We start from the raw sequence: 22594 nt of genomic DNA, 5'->3' as shown, positions 1-22594 counted from the left end.
TGTGTAACCATGGTTTGGTCTGCCGTGTAAATGGGCTAACCATGGTTTCGCGTAACCACAGTTACGCTAACCGTGGTTAACTCTGCCCGTGTAAAGAGGGTATTAAGCGTAACCGTGGTTAAGCGGCCGTGTAAAGAGGGTATTACGCGGGCCTTGTATTCAGTGACCCCGCTTTTCATCCCATTTTACCTTGCTTCGTCTCACAAGATGTTTACACGGTATGAAGGAGCACTGAACAAGGATAAAGGGGGTGCGCCTCAGTTCGCAGATCGAGCCAACGTTTCGAAGGGGTTACAGATGTTTACAGTACTGCGAAAGGCACATGCACCCCGGTCCAATCAGAATAATCAGAATCACGTGCACTACAATAGGCAATTGTGCTATGTGCCTCTCGTCCCCCAAATTGACAGGGGTTACAGTAGGAGCACAATTCTCTATTATAGTTCGCAGGGGCGAGAGGCACTTAGGAGCACAATTGTAACGGATCCTCTGCTTTTCGCAGTGCTGGAGATATCTTGTGAGACGATCGTCTCACAAGATATCTATACTTCGAATTATAGAAAAGCAAAATTCATATAATTGTTGGCAATGATGGTCTACAGGGCTCATGTCTTTTGCAGCATCACTGGTAGATACCGATTTTGAAAGAAATAATTTTTCAGAAGTGGTCGCTAGATAATTAGCGTAATTCCGGCTTTAAAGTGAGAATGGCTACAACTTCCTGGGTACCACAAAGGCTATACTGTTGCCCAGCGTCGTCGTAAAACTCAGTGTGTAATTGAAATTTAGTGCGCATGCGGTATTTTTTGACTGCAAGTATTGCACATAAGGAATCGCACAGAAAACCGACATTTATTTCATAGAGTACACGTACGGTCTTTGCAGCAGTGGTTGCTGACAAGAAATGTTGCCCTCAAGGGTAGTCCACTCAAATGTAGTTCACATTTTACGTACAGTCAAGGTCACTGCTCCATGGTGATGCAATATATAAAATAATCAGGCGAAATGCGTTCCAAAAACTGTCATAGCCTTGATCCGACGTTTTTCGACGCTAACCTTCATTACGCAGGAAATCTGAGATAGCGCAGACTAACAGTGGCGATTAAAAGAATACAAAAACAATAAGCAGCTATAGTCATATCGCTAGCGTTTTTATACTTCGCGCCCGTTCTTCTCACACTGCTTTAAACGTTCATATTATGCAGGTTCATCTATGCATATATGTTCATGTTGTCTTTGGTCGTACAATTCGAGTGCTGTTCGAAAGAAGGAAAATTGAAACTCGGCAACTGAATTTCATCTGTAACTTATATCGTATTGTTTATACGCATGTGTAGACGTTATAATAACATGTGATTACATATGAAAAACAGCGACCGAAAAAGAACGGCACGCTAAAAGCAGCATGCGAGGCGACAAGAAGCATAGCTGTTGGGCGGGAGGCACCTCTATAGCACCTCTGCCCACAGGGCGTCCTCCGCCGCTATCCCCCTTCGAGCGCTTCCAGAGGTAGCCGCTTGGATGTCAGTACACGTGCTAAGGAGACGTTCAGTAAGTCGACGGTAGTAAGTCCACGATTTGCTAAATCACACTACAGTAGAATAAAAAATACAGCAGTTTCTAATTATGAGCCATGGCTCGCGGCATGTGTAATATGTTGAACAGTAAACAAAATTTGACTATGCGAAAGATCCCAGAGGCATCGAAATTCCTGAGCTGATAAACTGACGCATAGCTTTTCATTTGGGTAAACGGAAATGGTTAAACAGCGACCTACTTTCTAATACCCAGAAACCGTGGACGGCGGTTAGTGCAGTCTATGCTTTCTCCGACTACCGTATACGCAAATATGTTAACGCGTGTGGCCGCTGCTACCATCGCACCATGCTTGCTTGCATTTGTCGTGGTTATAAGACCCCTACATCGAGCTTACTGAATTGAAGAATGATATGCTAAATTCTAGAAGCAAACGCTAAAATAAAGCGGCGAAAATGAAGTTCTGTTTTAGGCTTACGTAATAATGTGTGGAACGAAAAATGGTAGGGTATAACATTAAGAGATAGGAAGCGTGCAGAGTGGGTCAGAGAAATAACTCAAGTTACTGACATTCTAATGGAAATTAAGAAGAAGAAATGGGCATGGGCTGGACATGTAATGAGAAGAGAGGATAACCGATGGTCGCTTAGGGTAACAAACTGGATTCCAAGAGAAGGAAAGTGTAGCAGGGAACGGCAGAAAGTTAGGTGGGCGGATGAGGTCAAGAAGTTCGCCGGGGTCAAGTGGATGCAGCTAGCACAGAACCGGGTTAATTGGAGAAATATGGGAGAGGCCTTCGCCCTGTAGTGGGTATAGTGAGGCTGATGATGATGATGATTAATAATGTGTGGACGCTGTCGGTGGCTGCAATGCAATATAATCTGCGACTGAGATCGATGTGTCGTACCATTAGATGAGATTACTGCGACCTAATCGCATGAAAAAGAAAAGGTGTGTGGCTAGTTGATCGATTTAACCGCAGTCGCTCAATTTCGCACTAGAAGACAGCGTGAGGTTTTTGCGTCGGAGAGCAATGCACCCTAGGTTAAGCAGTTCATTGGCAGCGTTGCTCTCGGAGAGTCATTTTCTCCAATCAGTTTTTGAGAAGAAGGGGTACCGCGCCATGTCCGCATGTGTCTATAATAAGAGGTTCAAGGCTTCCCGGTTGGAGTGTTCTGCATAGAGATGAGGGCACAAGAAAAATAAGTATAAGCCGCCATTTGAAGGACGTTGAAATTGAGACGCCAGCAGATTTCGCATGGAATCTGCATATCTTTGAAATGAGTGCTTCCTGTGCCCAATATGTTTTCCTCGAATTGGTGCGGCAATTCGCGCTAGCCTAGTGGAATTTGCAGCGAAACGTGTTTCCGACAACGCTGCAAAATCCTTAGCCTGAGACCGAAACCTACAATAAGCAGCATGAAGCATGACGCCTATGACGGATAAAAACAGAACCACGCAGACAGCGGAAACAGGGCCACTGAATACGAGGTCGGCGTACGCCTATACAATGGCGTGAAGGTGCACTTAATATTAAAATGCCACCGACCACCAGTACCACGAACAAGATAAGAGCCGTGAATTTTCTTGGTATCCTTGCTGCCCTCGGCGTAAGTGTCTTTGCCGCCCTGCAGCCATTACAGAGGCTTCACGAGGCCAGTCACACCTGTGGCTTCGCGCCCTTAGTAGTCGAATTTTTGGCTTACCACAGCAGCTGCCCCTGCGTCGGGCGTTTATATCGCACTTGAAATGCAAGCACACAAAATGCTTGTAGTGTGATCACTGATCACACACCAGAGTGTACATTGAGAGATTTCTCGGCAAAATAGAGGACCCGCACATTAGTATTAATGCAGTCCATGCGAGTGCTATATTCTAGTTCACTATTGCAGCGCAGCGCAGCTGCCGACTAGCCTGACCACAATCCGGACAGCCGTATTAGATTTCCATTGAAGCCCTCTATATGTCGTGGAACTTGCGAATTTGAAAGAGGTTGTACAGAAAGTTCAGTGGTGCAAAAATGCAGAGCTATATTAAACTGAATACATACAGAAGCATGTTAAACTGCCTTCCGGTCTAAGCACACTGACGCGTGAGAGTAAGGGCACAGCACAATTAAAAGAAATAAAAAAAGCTTCCTCCTTCTTCAAGTTTTCCTTTTTCGAATACATGAACAAGGAAACCGGTATCATCGCAATCGGTTTGCGAAACGAAAAAGGGCAAGATATTGCGACAATGTTTGCGACGGTCTTAGACCGTGTCCCAGCAATTGAGCGCGCATGCCATTTTGTTACTACCTTTCCGCATATGCTAATTCTCTTTGGCAATCATACTTGTCGTGAACGTAAAGAAAATTCTTTAGAGAAACAACCACCCTGATTTAACAATCGCGAGGTTGATTCTGCCGTAATTAGACGCAGATGCTAAGAGGCAGCAGAATATTTTCGACAATGACCACAATGCAACAAAATTTCAACGCGCTTTCCCTGAATGCGATTTTTATCCTCGAACTTAGTGTGTGCTTGACAGTAAGTGAAGCGGCGGTTTAGCGTGTCTCGGCGCAGCTATGCATGCAAAAGCAAAATTAAGGCTCTTTTAGTTACGTTTTGCTTCGTGCTTTGCACTTCTTGCCTATGTAGTTTCAGGTACTTTAGGGTTTTATTCGGCGAACTAGTCCTAATGCCTTCAGTGCAACGTTGCCAGAGAAGACGTTGATGACAATATGCGAAGCACATCGAGATAGGTTGGCTTGCAGTGAAGAAACCGAAGAAGATAGTTAGGATGGAGGTTAGGAAAGCGAGTGTATTCAAAAGCGCTATTCAAATTCTCTTGGATGCAAATATTTTCTTCCGCACCTGTATGTCCGCAAGCGCTCCGAAATGCAAGGGTATAATCCTTAGTCGCCATTCTCAGAGGAACCTGCGAAGGTTTACAGAACTGTTCCCGTATAGGGACCGAGTCATGCAGACGACCAGTGCTACAAATTTTGAATTCAGAGTGCAGACGCGATAAGAATGCTTGCATACGCAATAAGAAGTAACAAATACACATATTGTAAGGGCAAACACATGAAATACGCGAAAAGGCCGAAAGATGGAAAGCGGCATAGTTTTGGCTAGAGCAACATGCAGTTTGTAACTTGTTCATGATTAGCAAGCTATGGTATGTGATGCAAGTCCTGCAGTGCTCGAAAGTGAATGTGCAAAAATTTCACCACATCTTTGCTGTGTTTGTATGGTCATCAAATTGGGAGCGGTGTTGCCTCACGAATTTGTTCATGTCTATCACGGATGGTGGCCTTGGTTTTGAGCACCTTTTTCTACGTCATCTATTTAGCAGGGTGAGGCCAGAGATTTGTTTTTGCACACCGTGTGCCAGATAAGGTTGTGTCGCTTTTTGCCCGAGTTCTTTGTGGGAGCGGAAAGAATACCCGAAAGATATGTGGTTTTTGGAAAGAGGTTGCTGACAGTTTCAAACTTTTATTTATACTGTTCTTGAGGAAATACTTGTATGCTCTGAAGAAGAGAAAGCTCTATAACGATTTGTATGATGGGGTCTCTCCAGTCCTTTTGTCAGGTCCTTGTACTGTGGAGGCCCAGGAGGTTATGTACTAAAAAGAGTTAAAAGAATGAAAGCATAGCCTGCAGCAAGGACCTTCTTCTGTAAGCTGCACACAGGAACTTTGTCGATTAAAGCATTTTAGGGAAAAATGAATTTCTAATCCCGTGGTGTTTGCAGTGTCTCATTTGTCTGCTGCCTGAATCCATACACCACGTATTTATTCAATATTAGGAGGCAGCTTATTTTTGGGATGTCCTACGAAGGACTATCAGAAAAGATTTACTTTTTGACCCATATTGCATAAGGCATCTACCCACAGAAAACGAAGACAGAGCACTTTTTTACCCCATCATGCTGATGGTCCTCGATTGTTTACGGCAGTCGAGAACGGCCGGTTATTACTGCGACCCCGATGCGCGGCATGCGCTTATGTATTTTAGGGAATGTGTGCAGAGGTATTTGGAGGAAATTAAAATGCAGTCATCCACACCAAAATGGGTTCAAGGGCTGGAACCGCTGACAATGCATAAAAAATGTTAATGGAACAAAGCCTGCGTCTTGTTGTCTATAGGCGGCTAGTGAATGCTTTTCTGCGTATTTCTTTTGAATTTGTCGACAATTGGAAATAAAGAAAAAAAAGAAACCCTGTATTGCACGGTGCTCCGAAGCCCTCCACTACGGCACCTGTTTATTTTTTCACTCCCACCTCCCTCATTTTGGCTACGGCACGGTTAGAGTGACCGCAGAGAATTGTTACAGATGCTGTGCCTTTTCATTCCTGTAAACCAATTTGAAACGCCGCTGATGCCTGCTGTAGTGGGCCTGCTTCTGTATGCTGTGTGGTGCGGCGTTAGAGAAAGCGTCAAATGCAAGGCGCCACACGAACGTCTGGACCGGACGCCTAGCGGGGTACGATGTGATTTGATAACAACTTTATCCTTCCACCAGATAAGGAGGCCCCCAGTCCCCGCCCCCGGCACGCAAGCCTAAGAGACGGGAGCCGGAACCTACGCGATCAGAAGCAGGCAAAGAGGTCTTGGTTCTTCGCGGCTTCTTCCGCCAGGCAGATGGCTTGTTGCTGTGGGGCAGATACCTCGCCCCGCAGCAGGGCTTCTCAAGCTTCTCTACAATTTATACTTGCTTTAGCCCCATGGGGAGTTGGCACATTCCCAGATTATATGGTCGAGGGTCCCTCTCTCCAAACAGTGCTTGCATTTATCGTTTTTTTTTTCTATCGTCGATCTGGACATAATATGCCCAAATCGAGTTTACAAAGTTCTCAGCTTGCAGGCGCCGCCATGCGACTGCCTAACTGTGGAGCCAACCGACTGCAGGGACATGAACGAGCGTCTCCAAAATTATGCGGAGATTCTTGAAAATTGCGGGTTAAGCAGGAGATTGGTACCACCACCGAATAAAAGCCCAGTGGGATCAGCTTCGCCTGGTTACGTCATTATCAGTTGTGACGTCATCATGATATCAGTTCCTGTTATTCCACATGTCCAGATGTGACGTCATAATGACGTCACATTCGATTATGAACTCACAACATACCATGACGTCACGGCAGAAGATTAACCAGCACATGTGTTCGATCGACTATAAGAGCAATGAAACTTCGTTAGCTCAGCACCACAAGACCAGCACAGCTGATTGGCTTTGCGAAAAGTACATCACCTACATACGGAAAAGGTAAGGCATATCTAATCTGGCCGATGCCACGCCGCCGTGTCCACTGATATGGGTGTTGATATTGGCACTTTTATATAGGGTGGCGTCGCTGACGGTGACAGACGCACAGGTACAGCGCAGCTGGGCAGCTTCGGGGGTGGCACTGTAGGGCAGAATTGCGGATCATATTTCTGTGGTTCCTGGGACGGTGAAGCTATAGGTGCTTTACGCACCGCACTTCCACGATGATGGCGGGCAACCGGGTCTGCAGGGTTGGAGCGACAGGTGTCACGGCGCAACCGGCAATGTGACCGATGGCCATCAGCACGCCAGGACGAGCAGCTACACAGAAAAGATGAGGCATACCAATTCTGACCGATGCCATGCCGCCGAGTCCACTTATATTGCCTTATGCGTAATTTTGCTAACTCATTTTAAGCTTTATGTCAGTTACTTCCGCGAAGGTGCACCGAAACACCGACCAACTTGAAGTCATCGGCGAATCTTCGGTAGTTCTTTTGTGCAGAGGCTTTTATTAGGAAACAGCTCATTTAGATGCTGTCATCCCGTACAATGTCTTGCTTGTCAAACCACGCCCGTGCATGAAAACGGTTGTATAGGAAAGCTATAACAGCTAGCCTAGCAAATTTATGACAGTGTGATGCGTGCTTATTAGCCATATCAATGGTAATTCATTTAGCTTTGAAGTTAGACCTGGACAATACGCATGTGATTTTAACTGGAAGGTATTATCTTTACTTCTACCTACCACGCTAATTGGCATAACAGTTAGAACGAAATCACCTCCGATGCTATTACCGACGCCGAGGCAGCGAAAAGTCCCCCAGGAAGGTGATGCACAATCGCACAGCAAATAAATGAATACGGAATTTCATTCGTGACAAATGTACGTCTCTAGCAAATTACGCAAAGCTTGGCAACAGAAAAGTAAGCGCTTTGCAGCGCAGTTTTCACACAATATTTGAATTAATGCACAACTAACTGCATTTTTTTAGAGTATGATTCACATAAACCTGCCAGAAGTTGCCACGTGTTCACAAAAATGGTCGTAAGACGTCGTGCGATCGACCATGACAGCCAAACATTTTCAATCAGAAACGATAAGACCGCAAGACAAGTGCGCGTAGAGCATGACAATTGGAAGCCCAAAATTTGCGTAACTTTTTACGGCGATACGAATGCATCCGCGAGGAAAACTTCGGTGCCTGTTCTGAACACAAAATACGGGCATTAAAACCCCTGCCATCAAGTGGTAACCTTTTTGACAACGGTATAGACTACTTGGCGCATAATAACGTTTAGCTGGTTGTGTTGCGGTTGGGTTGTCCCTTATAGAATAGCAGATACCCATGAGGTTATATGTCTCTATCACACCTCAAACAAATGCTTCTTTTGTTTATCGCCACTGTCTGGTGCAGACAGCTTCATATAGTCGTTGTTAGACATGCTGGCGTATTGTGTCACCTGTCCTTTAACCGATGGCTCATACTAATGGCGACCTTTCTAACCTTTCCTGCCCTCTACTCTGCGCAGCTTACCTTGGGTTCTAACGGAAGACTTACAGTCCGCACGATGTACCACCAGCAGTATGTCCCATGCCAATGCCAGTTACTGTTGTGGGTGTCTGCAGACAAGGGCTCATCTGGTGGAAGTCTAGCTGTATTGTGTCACCTGTCCTTTAACCGATGGCTCATACTAATGGCGACCTTTCTAACCTTTCCTGCCCTCTACTCTGCGCAGCTTACCTTGGGTTCTAACGGAAGACTTACAGTCCGCACGATGTACCACCAGCAGTATGTCCCATGCCAATGCCAGTTACTGTTGTGGGTGTCTGCAGACAAGGGCTCATCTGGTGGAAGTCTAGCTGCAGTACATCAAGCTTACCAGGAGCAGCTGCTTGCAGGACTTCAATCTTACCAGGAGCAGCCGCTTTCGCCCACATCTGCAGAGAGGGGCGAATCGCCTTCGTCGCCCGTCAGGAATGGAGCCGTCGGTGACTGCGGCAGCCTCAACGGAGGGCACCGGCAATGCAGCTCTGCCGCCGGACCGACGCGTCATCGACGTCCAGTTCCTGCAGAATTTAAAACCGAAGCGTACTGGGAGTGCCGAAAGAAAAACTACTTATCAGCAAAGAAGTCACGGGACGCCCGCAAGGCCAAGGTAGAAGAGATCGTCAGATCAGCAAAGATTTCCGAAGTGAATATTTCTGCTCTCGAGTCACAGCTGCAAGATCTACGGGACCAGGTTGGGCGCTTAAGGGCCGCCTTCGATGGTCAAAAACGTTCAAGCACGGTCGCTCCCTCTCGCCGCGCTTCCATCCTGTGATAGCATGTGGCCCAGACGTCGCTCCTCAGTGTCGTCATGATTGAGGCACGTGCCGGACCATATGCGTCGAAGTTTTGGAGTGTGCATTTCGCAGCATCTGATAATCAAGAAGAATCGCTGAAGAGTACGCGGGCAGCCTAACGCGAAGAACAGAGAGAAACTTCGATGGAAAAATAACGCAACAATGTTCGAGATAGGAAGTCCAGGCGGTTTGCAGCGGAGTCTGCGGCTGCTTCGACCTCTCCTTCGACGACAGCTTGACATACCGGTCATACCAATGTGATGAACTGTTAGTCTAACTTCCGGTGAAAACAAGCGAGTGAATTAGTGTTTTAGCAATAAATATTTATTACTATGAAAACAACCTGTGTACCCATGATACACTAGTATAACTAGTATAACCGGGATAAATCCCCCATTGTTTCATCCTGCATATTACACGCTTGAACACGCCAACAGGGCCCTTCTAGAGTCATTTACTCGATCTAATGGCTGTTCACCAAATTGAACTACGGTGAATGGTCCGCAAACTAGTCCTCACTAATAAGTATTATATTGAACACACAATTTAGAGTAGCATGTAACGTTGAAAGAAAAGCAGGGAAATGGGAAACATTATCTAGGCCGCGCAGTATGTTTGTATTTACCAAATGAGTGCAGTTTCAGTTTTATTTAGCTAAAAATTTATAAGTTTTAAGGGTGTAGTTAAAGAGTACGAAAAAAAAAATGCTCTTTTTGGGACGTTAAACCCCAAAAACCCAATGAAAGACCACTTGATAGAGCATCCACTTACAAGTGACCGTGGAAAAGACGTACGCAAGTTGTGCCTTCGTTTTGTATCCCTCAGCACAGGAAGTTTGTCACCATTCTCGGCCAGCCAATTAAACCCACGGGTGGAACCTGGTTGGCTGCTAGTTTGGCTGGGTAATAGCTGACCAAACTACTTTCAGAAAATGGCAGGACATTAGTCGGCACCCAGTGTCCGGCAACCAAACATCGCCCAATGTATGGCCGTGGTTGGCATCTCGGGAGGTTTGCCACTTATAATTCGAGTCGGTCACAAGTCGCGCGCAATATAGGCGAACTGAAATTTTTAACATAAAATGTCCGTTCTGCTGCCTTTGTGCAAACATTGTTCAAATGCATTCATTAAAACATACATGCCAATTTTAAACCAATAAAGCGCCTTTCTATTGTAAGTTCTATTCCTACTGCCTAAATACTGTGGTACCAGGTTCACGGAAAGTAGCAAGATTCAAGACTATGCATACATTATCGGTGCACTATATTAACTTCGTCAGCTTTAAACAAACAATATTAGCATCATAATCTTGTAAACTTATATTTTTCACTTTTGCCATCGTAAGCTTAAAAATTATTGAAATAAGTTCTCTTCACTTGCGGTGACATAAGGGCCTTATGTAGGGAATGTACAACCTCACTGAATGTCTTTTGTGTGTTCGCAGCGCGGTGGTGTCTTGTTCGACATAAATGAATTGAACCTGGCCGAATTGGAAATGCTTGTATTATGTTCACTGCCAGAAATCTGCTATTTCGTATTTGTGAAGATTACTGATCTGTTTCAGATGGGAGCTCGTGCTTGTGTTTTACCCCGTGCTACCAAAAACTGTAAGCAGCGTCGTTATTTTTTTTTTCTGTTCTCGTCAATTCAACACCAGGGTAATGCACCTATGTTACCCAAACGACTGGCTAACTTTATTGTGTGCGTTGACTGATAAAAAGTGACATTAGCAATATCTACAGAACTTTACAAACAGAAACTGTTCAGGCTACATTTTGCTTTGCTTGGGTAAACGGTGTCGGTTGGCTTTCGGCTTTTGCTCTATATCGGAAACCTATGATACCTGGTGTAAAGCTAATTACCTATCTTAACCTTGGCCCAAATTGAACTAGTTTTGTCCAAATTCGACCATGATGTCCGTCTGCGTTGGATCAGCATAGGGACAAAGTCGTTTTCAGTGGGGTGTAAATTGGTTACATCGCTAGCGCTGCATGATGTTCCCATGATGCATGGGATCCAAGATGGCGATGCATGACGCCGGATGTTTCAGCGAAAATCTTCATGATGCTTAAAATGATCAGTTAGAAATTATAAAAAAAATTATTTGAAGGAACGAACTCAGGAGCAGCGAACACAATGTGCAGCCGGGCTCTAATCGACTTAAACTACTTTTTATTTATCGCGTGGACAAGGCAATGACAGATCAGTTTCTGAAATGAAGAAAAACTCGTTTTCGAAAGCCGTGCAGCACAAGGAAATCTGACGATTTTTTTTCCACAACTGAGAATGAGCGGAGAAAGCTCTGTACAGACGAAACTTCTGGTGATAACGCGATGCAGTGGTTACGGCGCCAAAATCAAATTATGTGCTTTACCGTGACGTATCATGCACAGCATTTCACTTCGCCGCTGTCAAAATGACGACGGCTGGCAGCTGTTTGCAAAAGGTTTCCTTCCTCACCTGCCTAAAATATTTAATTGGTCAAGTTAGCTAGGACTATATATATATATATATATATATATATATATATATATATATATATATATATATATATATATTGCGGAATTAACAACTTTATAATGACAAAAAGGGACCGTATGGACAAAGTATGACGAATTAAGGTCAATCTTTTTGGTGACTGTAATGACCTACGGGAACTGTATCGCTCACATACGTCGATGAATCTGCAGCAAGCGGCATATTGTTCTACTGCTGACAGTTGCACAGCCCCCCACTTAGACTACGCCCGCTTTTTAAGGGCCGTATACATATAATACATATGACTTGATAACTGCATGGCCATGCAAATGACAAAATGAATGCGCTAGCTCTCTCCAGAAAATCAATTGGAGGACGAAAGTACAAAAAAATAAATAAATGAAAGTCTAGAAAGGCCACGTGTTTATATAAGTAGAATACACTCCTGGGCAGAAGGGCTCGTAAGCACAGTTTCTTAATGCTGTCTTTATTAAATTTACGTCCTTGCTAAAGGGCATGCACAAACCACAGTCTTTGTTCGGACATCCAGGGCCCTGGTAGCTTCTGTAAGCCACAGCTAGTTCGTGCACGAGTATTCGAGGGAGGATGAAGGCAGTCAGCGTATCGCAAAGCACCGCCGTCGTCAGCCGTTTCGCCCAACCGGAGAGGACGCAGCGAATCGGTCGAGCGATCGGCGCACGTGATTGGTTAGCCCGTGCCGCTCTCCGCAGCGGCCCCTGGGGTCATCGGCGTGCATAGCGAAGAGCACGGCGCCGGCGAAGTGGCGCGTGGCGTCGAATAAGCGCGAAGAGTTCGGCCCGAAGCCGGCCTGCCAGAAGCGGTCCTTGTGCACCACCTGGCAGTCACCGTAGGGCGAGTAGTGGCGGTTGTAGCCCATCTTGGTGACCATCTGGCACATCTGCCAGTAGCTCGAACTAGCCGCCATCTTGACCGCGGGGTCGCCCTCCTGCGGATGTACCGTAACGGACAGTTAAAACCCGCATGCTGCCGAAATGTAATTTGTGCTCAAGGATTGCGCGTTTTGAAGTGTTCTTATGCAGGAAGAATCGGGACTAAGAGTGAGTTGCTAGTGATTAGTCATTAGTATCCTGAGAGCCGTCATATGCCACAAAGGAAAGCTATCTCAGAAATTTTGCGGTTAAACAAAACCCTGTATACACCTAATGTTTAAGACATAAGCCGCGTCGAAGTCATTCGAGTGTTCAAAAGAACATTAGCTCCATTGTTTTGCAAGGAATTTCAAGAAAACACATTTTGTGATAATACATTTCAAGGATTCACTGGATACCAATCTTTACCTTTACCAAGTTTACGTGTTTAACGTCCCGAAAGTGTAATAGCTAGTGAGCAGTGGCTAGGGCGCTCGACTCATGGACGCAGTTTGGATGCGAGATCGAATTCCGCTCGCAGTGATCGCTTCTCGATGGAGGCGAAAAGCACGGCGCTGGAAACAAAACAGAACATTTAAAAACTGTGCGATGTCAGTGCACGTTAAAAAAAAAAGCCAGGTGGTCGAGATTTACGAAGCCCTCCACTACGGCGTCTCTAATCTACTATATCCTGAGCCAGTTTGGCACGTTAAACCTCTTAACCAAACCAGAGTGAAATCGGCTATGAGGGACGCTTGTGTGTAGGGCTCCAGAAATTTCAACTGCTGAGGGTTTTTTAACCTGCACTGACATCTCACAGCGCATGGGCGCCTTAAGCTTTTAGATGGAGTCAGGTCATTTTCTTTGTATATAATGCCAGCGCTGGCGTACATAAGTAATTAGATGAATCACGCTAATTACGCAGCCAGTTAACTAATTTTTAAAGGATAACTGTTTCTCTCCCAAAGATATCTTTAACATAAGCGCTTACTTGAAATTCCAGATTTGGAGCCGGCTAATGGCAACCTGCTTTTAGGATTTAGAAAACGCAATCACCTTTCGCGCTGTGGCTCAACGAAATTTGTCCATCTCTCGTAGAATTAAAAAATCTTTCCCATGCCGAGCCTGCTCGGAGACGTCCATCAAAACGCGTCACTTGTCGATGGACGTGCCACGATGCATGCAGGACGTCCTCTTTGCCTCCCAAATTGTTCTCCTTAGTCCCGACCGCGCTGGCACTTGCCGCTGCTTGCATCTGCAGCCGAGGCGCACTAAAGATAGCGTAACATGCGGTTTTGATGGACATTACCCCGCAGGCGCGCTATTTTCGAATTCGATGAGACGTGGACAAAGCTTGTCAAGCCACAGCACGAATGGACGGATGGCGGGCACATACAGAAATGAAAAGACAATGATGAAATCGGCGGATGGGGGATCTAGCATTAGCGCACTGGAAAACCTCCTGAGCCTCCTGTCAGGCTTACCAATGACTGGTACACTATTTTATACCGCTATCTATTATTTGAATCGAAATGGTCAGTATGGTGACTCCGAACACAGAAGATGAGGAAGAGGAGGAGGAAACAACTTTAACGCAATATTAAGCGTCGAGAATGTCCTGGGCTAGGGACACCAAAGCCAACTGGTCTTTCAGGTGGTCAGAGGCATACAGCCCGCCACGTCAGGGGAGGAGGTTGTGAAAAATGAGGTGACTGAATTGCAACAGGACAGGAAAACATGCAGTGTTCTAAGTAGACATAGCAAGGACAAAACTGGCTCTTAGTCAGGACAAAGTCAGCTTTTGTCGAGCGCTTTGATGTCATGCGCAGTTTTACTGACCACGTCGTTGGGATCATGTTTACAGAACTCAAACGCAAGTTACGTTAAGGTTCTACTGAGATATGTTAAGGCATATAATAAACACGCGGAGAGGAACGCACGTTGAAGGCGCCTGAGCGGTTGAGGAAGTAACTGGCCGCCTCAAAGGTGACGCTGAAGAGGAGCCGGCGCGCCACCGACCGCTCGAAGCCTGGCAACGTCTCCCGGAGGTCGGCTAGCAGCCGCGACACGCTCGGCGACCGCGTGGCGCCCCCCAGCGCGAACGGCATGGGGCATGCGGCCGCGCTCTCCGGAGCAGGGGACAGGTCGTGCGTGCGCAGAACAACGATGTCCTGCACCAGAGAGAGCACGCTGTGCCCCACCCATGCGGGAATAATTGTAATCTTCATTTGTCCCTTCTAGAGAAGGTAATTAACATGAAATATAATTGTGTAGTTTATCGCATAATCGTCCATAATTAGGATATCACGTTTAATACAAAACGTAAAGCAAACGACTCATTGGTGTTTAGTTAATGTTACTCCCGTATATTTAATACAAGACATACGACACTGAAGCAACGTTGAAGCGAGCGATATATATTTGCCATATATGGCGTAGATGCCATGGAGCGAATGAACGTGGACGACGAATTTTTTTTTGACAGACCACGCTGCAACCGCACACTGAGATCAATCTGGACGAACAGATGAGCCGAACTGGTTTTACCAGATGCATCCAGTTGGTCTATCCAAAAGTGCGCAATGTGTCCAAGTGAATATTTGCACATAAGGCAAAGAAATAAGAAATAATAATGGCTGTTTTAATAAGAGCTATCAGCAGCTAAATCTCAATTGTATTAGTCGTTTGCAGCCACACTTTGACCGAAAGTAAAATAACTGAATAAATCGGCAGGCGCCCCTTCCAATGGGTCAAACATCATATTCCCAGAAATGGGACATACATATAACTAGTAACTACCACATATTAATAGCGTACTGTCACTATAGATGTTACAGAACACTGATAATGATGTTAACTGTACTTCGCATAGTCTGTGCCTGTGTATTAGTGCATGCATCGTCATCATCCTTTCCCAAAACAGGCAATGCGAAAAAAAATATGGGTCACCTTCTTTCAAAAATTAGATTATCATGTTGAATACGTCCTCCATACCTCACCGCAGTCTACTGCATTGATTTTATGTATGCTTCAAGCCTCAAGAAAGCCGACCCCTGCGGCAGCATTCAGAATGATTTGCCACTTCAGGCCCAAACTTTGCATCTCCTTGAGCACTGCCCTTTGAAAACCATATCAAAGCCGAAGGAAAAGAAGTTCAGGTTAGGGTTTACGGGTTTAGCGTCCCTAAACGCCTGAGGCTATTTCAGGTGCCGTAGTGGAGGGCTCCGGAAATTAAGACTGCCTGGGGTTCTTTACCGTGAACAGCCGACATCGCACACTATACCGGCGCCTTTCGGCTCGCCTCCATTGAAAACCGGCCGCCGCGGACGGGATTTGGACACAGGCACCTTCAGTTCAGAAGTCGAGAGCTAATCACTGAGCACCGAGGGGAGGGAGAAGAAAAAAAGGGTTGATGGACCAACGTGGTGGGTGACAACGGGCCGTTGGACTGCTCCTTGTGGAAGGAGACCACGGCTGACACGAACAGGTCCCATCGGCCCAGGTCGTCCCGCATGCGCCCCATGTGGGCAAAGAACTCGGCGTCTGTGGCCGTGGACGTGCGGTGCGACCGGTAGAAGAAGAGCAGCCCGTCCAGCTGCTTGGAGTGCAGCCACGTGGCCACCAGCGCACTCAGTTCGTTCGGGCTAGAGCCGCGCACCTGCGTCCCATCACTTACGTGAATGTGGAAGACAGAGACGGGACCACTGCATCGCATTTTGAAATGCATCACGAGAAATTCGAGATACGCATAACGTTCAGCGTGAAGACGGGGCCAGGTCCGGCGTACGATTCAGCTCTTTCTTCTGCAGGGAAAGCCATGTACAAGTGCGATTACTATGGAACAGTGTCTTGACAGCTATTTTTCAGCATCGCATACTGCGTTAACGCATGCACGCACGCGCGCACGCACACACACACACGCACGCGCACACACACACACATACACACACGCGCGCGCGCACGCACACACACACGCACTCACACGCACACTATATATATATATATTGTGTGTTTGATGTGAATGGCAGCTAATTGACGGTCACGTGGTCCGTCTGGAGTTCTGGGTTCCAATCAGCGCCTCTTTAACCTTCACTTAACAATACTGACAAATACTGCCGCCACTTGAAGTGTCATTCGATGTCTCGTTGCATATGGCATACAGCTACAAGTCGCGTTGGAGTTCCGATTATGACATGTTCCAACTGACGATGTGTTAACTCGCAACAATGGTTCACCTCCAACTGCATAGAGGTCTGCGTAAATAAAGAACACATTCTGCATATCTGTAACAGAAAAAAATATATTTCCCAATTTCTCACCCTCTGTTCCTCCCTTACAGGGACCGAGGTTGAGCCGACCCATAACGGCTGACGTCATGCGACATCGGCCAGCGTGGAAACGAATATGAGAGTAAAATGCAGTATACACGCCGTTATGATAATTTTTGTAACCTCAGTTTGCCTGTACACACTAATGTTTATAGCCTGATTCGGTGGCGTCCGGTAACAGGCTTGAATTGGGGGCCATGGTGTACAATGCCGCTCTTTGACCGGATGCGCGGCCAATAAATATTCTTTGAAGGCACTTACTTAGATCTTTCCTAAGAGCGGTAAGGCGAATGCCTTTCCTGCGACTGTTTGCACTCATTTGCCTTTTCTTTCTTTTTTCTGCTTGCTCCATTTTCTATTATTTTTCTTCCTATTTTTACTTTCTACTTTTTTTTCTATTTTGGCTGTGTTTACTCTTTTCTCTTTTACTACTCTTTTCTTCTTTTACTTTGACAGTTTTCGTTGTAACGCATGACGAGGCTTGATATTACAGCTTTGCAAGGTTTTTGCACGTTTAATGCACAATTTCCAACTTCGTGGCTCTTTTCACTTCTGCACACCATATCGTCGTCGATGGCTCTTTCGACGTCAAATTTCTTTTCTGACTCCATTTTTTTTTAATTACTCCATATCAACTAAATTTTGCACATACAGACAGTTATTACCTTGTACCTCATACACTCATTCCTGTACTCAAATATCACACAATTCTTCGAAGTGTCCGTCACTCTGCCGACGGACACTTTCTTGGCACGCCCATCATGATCCTATAAAGGCTTTCGCCTTGATATGAAGCCAGCGCCATGCACAAGTAAAACATTGAGCCATTGGAGCAAAGAACTGACACGTAGAACGCAAATATCCACCTGGTTGCAGAAGACCGCCGTGGTCTGGACGCCGTTGCCCAAGAGCGCATACAGCGGCAGGCCCGGACGTTGGCGCCGCAGCAACGGGAATGCGTCGACCCCGTCGGGTCCTTCGTCCTCGGCGCGCCGGTGGAGCACCCCGCGTGCAGACAGGTCGACGCAGCAGTAGAGCACCACTGTGCACAGTGACACCGGCACATCGCGCAGCGAGTAGCCTCCGCGGCCGGGCTCGAACACGCACCACAGCTGCCGGCCGGAAGAAGCACCGTCGGTAGCCGCTGGGGTCTCGCCGAAATTGGGGTTGTCCACGCCGTCAGAGTAGTCGGCCGCTGTCAGGCGCCTCGGCTTTGCGGAACCGAGCAAAAATTTCAGTTAAAATCACTGCTCTGCAAATGACTGCATTAATTGAAAGAATTCGTAATCGCATGTCGTTTGCACGGAGTTCGTTTTGTCTGGTTTAGGTTTGACATGCCGGAGCGACTCTGGCTCTGAGAGGCACCATAGTGGAGGGCTCTGGATAGTTTTGACCACCTTCAACAGAGAGCCAACTCTGCTAATTACAGGTGGCTACTGCCTGGATTGGATTGGACTAATTTCGTTGGTCGTAAAGATCAATCGGATTGGATCAGTGGCCCCCTAACGGAGGGCGACCTCTCCCACGCAGTCCGCAATCTTGGATTCTGCGTACTTATCCGACTTCCTTAGGCGTCTAAGCCATGCCCTCTGGGCCGGTACTTGTCTTCTGATGGTGGGTTTTCCTTACAGTCACGTAGAAATTATTCTCCTGTTCCTGCATACATGGGACCGAAAAGTAAGCATTTGGGTTCGACAGGTTGTTTTGTAATTTTCGACCGAAGAATGGAGATCGCGACTGTCTGTTTTGGCTTTAAGTTTCGTTGAAGCATACATTCTTGGCTTGTCAGATGCCATCGTGACTCAGTGGCCAAAAATGAATAAACAATGGATAAACAAGTCCATGCTTCCAGCTAGAACGAATAGAGGAACACTAATAAGTGGTAGAGTTCCTTGGCAACGTCGTTATGATCACCGACAAATTGAACCGGCACAGCTAGGTCCGGAAATAACGTGAACGGGCTCTCTGTGTAGCGGGAAACATCAATAACAAGCGAGGTAAGGAGGCTCCAGGCAGGGGCCTCATCTCCAAGGGCAGGTGAAGGGGTCGCTTTTACTCTAACCTGTTTCATGCTTTGAACACCAGATAACGGAATTCAAAGTAACACTTATGAAGCGAGAAAACCAGATTAAGAAGGCTATTGGCCCGAGGCTTTTGGAGACAACTAGGGAGATGCGAAAGCAATATTTCCGTGACATGTCAGGCGGTTCCTTTCTTTTGAGACGATCTGCGTTTTCTTACAGATTGGGAGGCAGGTTTCAATGGTTTCGGCTACATGCGCATTATGCCAGGACATCACGGTTTATTAAGACGAAAGCCTAAATGCCTCATTGTCCACGAACCATAAATGGTCACTCCAAACCAGCTGTGAAGGTTTTGCAAATTCACTACGTTTGAGGGCTTTAGGGGTAATCCTAATACAGTTTTAGTTCCACGTAGTACGTGCAGAGTTAACATGCGTAAACATGAGAAATGTCTCGTAGCTTACGCGCATGTGATTTGAAACCCTTTTTCCTACACCTACGCGACGCACGCCACGCGTTGTTTCTCGCACCAGGAGTGGATGGCTTCTCGTGCCCCATCAGCTGAAACTATACTTCGTCTCACAATCTGTATGCAGCGCTGCGAAAAGTAGGAGTGATGAAATCAGGATCATGCGCGACAGTAGGAGCCTTGCGCTGGAGTTCTGAATAGGGTGGTGCCGTCTCCTGGTGACCAAGAAATGCGTGACCGGGTAGTACGACCGCTCTGCCTATGCTGCAGCGCTTATTTCGCAGGCTTTCTACGTCGACTCGTGCTTCTTTTTGCTCCTTAGGGAGAGTGAAAAGGCTCGCAATGTATTACGGACATCATTGTGAACCGGCGGTAGCCTAAAAATTAATAAAAAAAAAAGTGCTGTGGCTGCCTTCCGGCGAAATGTTCTAAGAATGTGGCATCGATCGTGCCGCGTACGTCTCTTCGGAACATCGTCACCTGCGCTATATCCACGTTTGCTTCGTATAGGGTTCCACGGATAAGTTAATAATTTCATCATCTACTGCTGCCTTTCATAGCCGGAAGAAACGGGGCTACGGTGTGATTGGTACGGGTGATCAGGTGCATACACGCTCTGGTTCAAGAGAAACGCCTTTCGCCCTACGCTGCGCCGGCTATATAGAGCTATACAGTAATGCGCGAGCCGGCCTTTATAAAGGAGGCTGATGGCGTAAAGCTCTTACCAAGAAGTGACTCTTTATATTCAGCTATTTTTGCTCGTAAAGGGTCGCAACAAGTTGTTGTAGGAGGGCGCCATTATCGTGCCTTGATTGCGTGTTTCAGTTTTGTGCTCGACGCCTAAAGCTACTTGAGGTCTGGCCGTTTCAGGGAGCTTACCTGCATGTTCTTTAGCATGTACTGACACTGCTAAAGTGCCGTGCACTGACAGTACACGGGTACTTTACATCTATATAAAAACGTTCACCGTGGCTGGGATTTAACTCAGCCGGTTGTCGCACACGTGTGTGACGAACGCGTCTCAAATCAGTCGCCGCGCGTCGAACCTTTGGGTGCTCATTTGCATTGTTCTCTAGTGCTGCTTGCGCAAAAAAAAAAGGCGACCTCATAGATCCATAGAACTTCAAGTAACAGTGGTGCTGTGCTTCTCACTCCCAAACATTCTTATATGGCGTAAATGTTCCTTGATTGCCAAAGTATATCAAATCCATTACGTTCTTAACCTTTAGCCCATGGTTGTCGACAAAGAAAAATTGCCTTGCGAATTATTGAGTTAGCAAGTTTTCGAGTTTTACATTTTCCGATGCTGTTGCAGGTAATTTTTAGAGCAGTCCTCCATTTATCGACTTTTGACTTAAGCTTCCTTGGCATGCAGTCGATAGTGTTGTAGTTTGTCGCGTTTCGTTTAGTATCTGCAGCTTGCGAGCAACACCGTCGGGTCGCTCTTTTTTTAAGAAGTGCAATCATGTTAATGAGTGGATCGCGTGAATTAAATGCCTCAGTTGCGTACATAGATCAATCAAGCCCCCTACTTTAATGTATCCGTGCGCATCGATCAAAAATTTCCCTGGGTTCTCCGCCTTTCAATCCTTGCTTGCAGCTAGATAACCCGGTTTTTCATCAACAAGGACATTTCTATTCGACGGAACCTTCAATAGACTACAAAACGACGAACACCATACTGCACTCTGTGAGCCCCACAGCCCCTTTTAGCGTTTCAAGCCGAGCGCTGGCGCGTACCTTGCTTGCATTGCATTTCTTTCCAGCAATGCAAGCGAGGTGCGTGCCAGCACGGTAGCAGACGACACGAAGCTCGTCCCCCGGGCCCCTTTGCGCCTGCGCGGCTTTGCTTCGATGCGCGAATGCGCCGGATCCGCTGGCGCTCCGCGGAGCGCGGCCACGCGGAGCCGTGTTCGCACTTAGAGTGGACCACCCTGTACACGGACGACGGAGCGGAGTCCTGCGAGGCAAATACGGAAGCGGCGCCTACAAGAAAGCCTTAGGAGTGTTAGCGTGAGTGCTGCCACGCGAGTAGCAATGCTTTTGTACCGTAATCAACGCTTTGTACTCGCCCTATCCGCGCCGCAGTGTGTTTTGTGTTGTCGCGGTGAAGCCCTGACCAATGTTCCGTTTTATTCTGCATAGTCCATTGTCGCGCACTTCGACGGCATGTGTCCAGCGCAGTTTTGACCAATGCTGTTTCTTTTCTATTTTATACTTTTCGGTTGATCCGGAATAAACCGGTGTTTTTAAGAAAGACTTGGTTTTCACTCGTCGGGCGAGACCATCGCTCGCGAACCCGTATTCTAGAAGGCGGAGCCTTCATTTGGCGCCCAACGTGATTTCTACTCGAGCTTTGGCTTGCCCCGCGAGTGTAGCAATTTGAGGTTCATGCAGTTTCGTGCGTAGCGATGTCGGACTTACCGGGTGCAAGCGCCCAGTTGACAGAGACAGTTCGGCCTCCCACACAGGCGGGTTCCGGGCATCAGCAATCAGAAGACAGGAAAAGCGAACCGTAGGACATTTGTAGTGGAATTCTTGGCCTCCTGTTCGAGCTACTTGAATCAAAGGCCCATTTCAGAGAAATGGTAGGAAGCGAGGCAGTTTCGTTAACGCCCACTCCCTTGTATCGCGATAATCAGCTGCGGCTGAATTTGGCCGTGCCAAGGTTTGAAGGATACGCCGACAAGAATTCTGGTTGCGAGTTTCTTTATGAAATCGACGATTATCAGATGGTAATGGCAATTTCGGACAGCGCTCTGGTCACGCGTGTGCTTCCCGTAGCTTTGGCAGGTTCCGCAGCAACCTGGAGGCGTAGACAGCGGCCGTTCACAACAAAGCAGGATTTTATAGACCGTTTTCGAGAAGAGTTCTTGCCGCCTGATTATGACATCCGTATGATAGACGAGCTTTGCACCAGGACGCAAGGCGAAAACGAGGGTTTGCTAGAGTTTTTGCGCAGTTTTCAAGAGCTGCATGAGCGGGCAGATCCTGCAGTTCGGGAACCAGAGAAGGTGGCTCATGCTATACATCGGTACCATCCAAGGTATCAGCCATATCTCCGGTGTCGTCAGTTCGCGGACTTCGATGACATGGCTAGAGAAGCATCCCGCATCGAGGCATCTTTCCTGGCGCAGCTCCAGTACAAACCAGTACAACAAGGGAAGGCGACCTTTGGAGTTAACAGTCGGCGACAAAGTCCTTCGCCGCACGCACCCACTAAGTGAAGCAGCAAAAGGGTTTGCTACTTCTCTCGCACCACGATGGAC

General features: G+C 46.9%; 1 protein-coding gene across 1 annotated transcript; it reads right to left on the bottom strand.

The window, feature by feature from the left end:
* Positions 1 to 11914: 11914 nt before the first annotated feature.
* LOC146177354 (uncharacterized) lies at positions 11915 to 14680 on the bottom strand. The gene is made up of 2 exons (XM_084581135.1): positions 14445 to 14680; positions 11915 to 12581 (listed from the first exon to the last, which is right to left on the bottom strand). Exons 1-2 carry the CDS (start codon positions 14610 to 14612, stop codon positions 12258 to 12260), a joined length of 492 nt encoding a protein of 163 aa, XP_084437261.1. The 5' UTR covers positions 14613 to 14680; the 3' UTR covers positions 11915 to 12257.
* Positions 14681 to 22594: the final 7914 nt, after the last annotated feature.

Source organism: Amblyomma maculatum, chromosome 10, assembly GCF_055883805.1.
Source record: "Amblyomma maculatum isolate TAMU_Amacu chromosome 10, ASM5588380v1, whole genome shotgun sequence".
Lineage (NCBI taxonomy): Eukaryota > Metazoa > Arthropoda > Arachnida > Ixodida > Ixodidae > Amblyomma > Amblyomma maculatum.
Note: the sequence above shows the minus strand (reverse complement) of the source record. Positions and strands in the feature narration are given on the sequence as shown.

What these genes read in the sequence shown, in the direction of transcription:
- LOC146177354 (XM_084581135.1), bottom strand. Translation starts at nt 14,612, where the DNA reads ATGCCGTTCGCGCTGGGGGGCGCCACGCGGTCGCCGAGCGTGTCGCGG. An exon ending in ACCGCTCAGGCGCCTTCAAC is followed by an intron (nt 12,582 to 14,444) that starts GTGCGTTCCTCT and finishes GTACATCCGCAG; the next exon opens with GAGGGCGACCCCGCGGTCAA.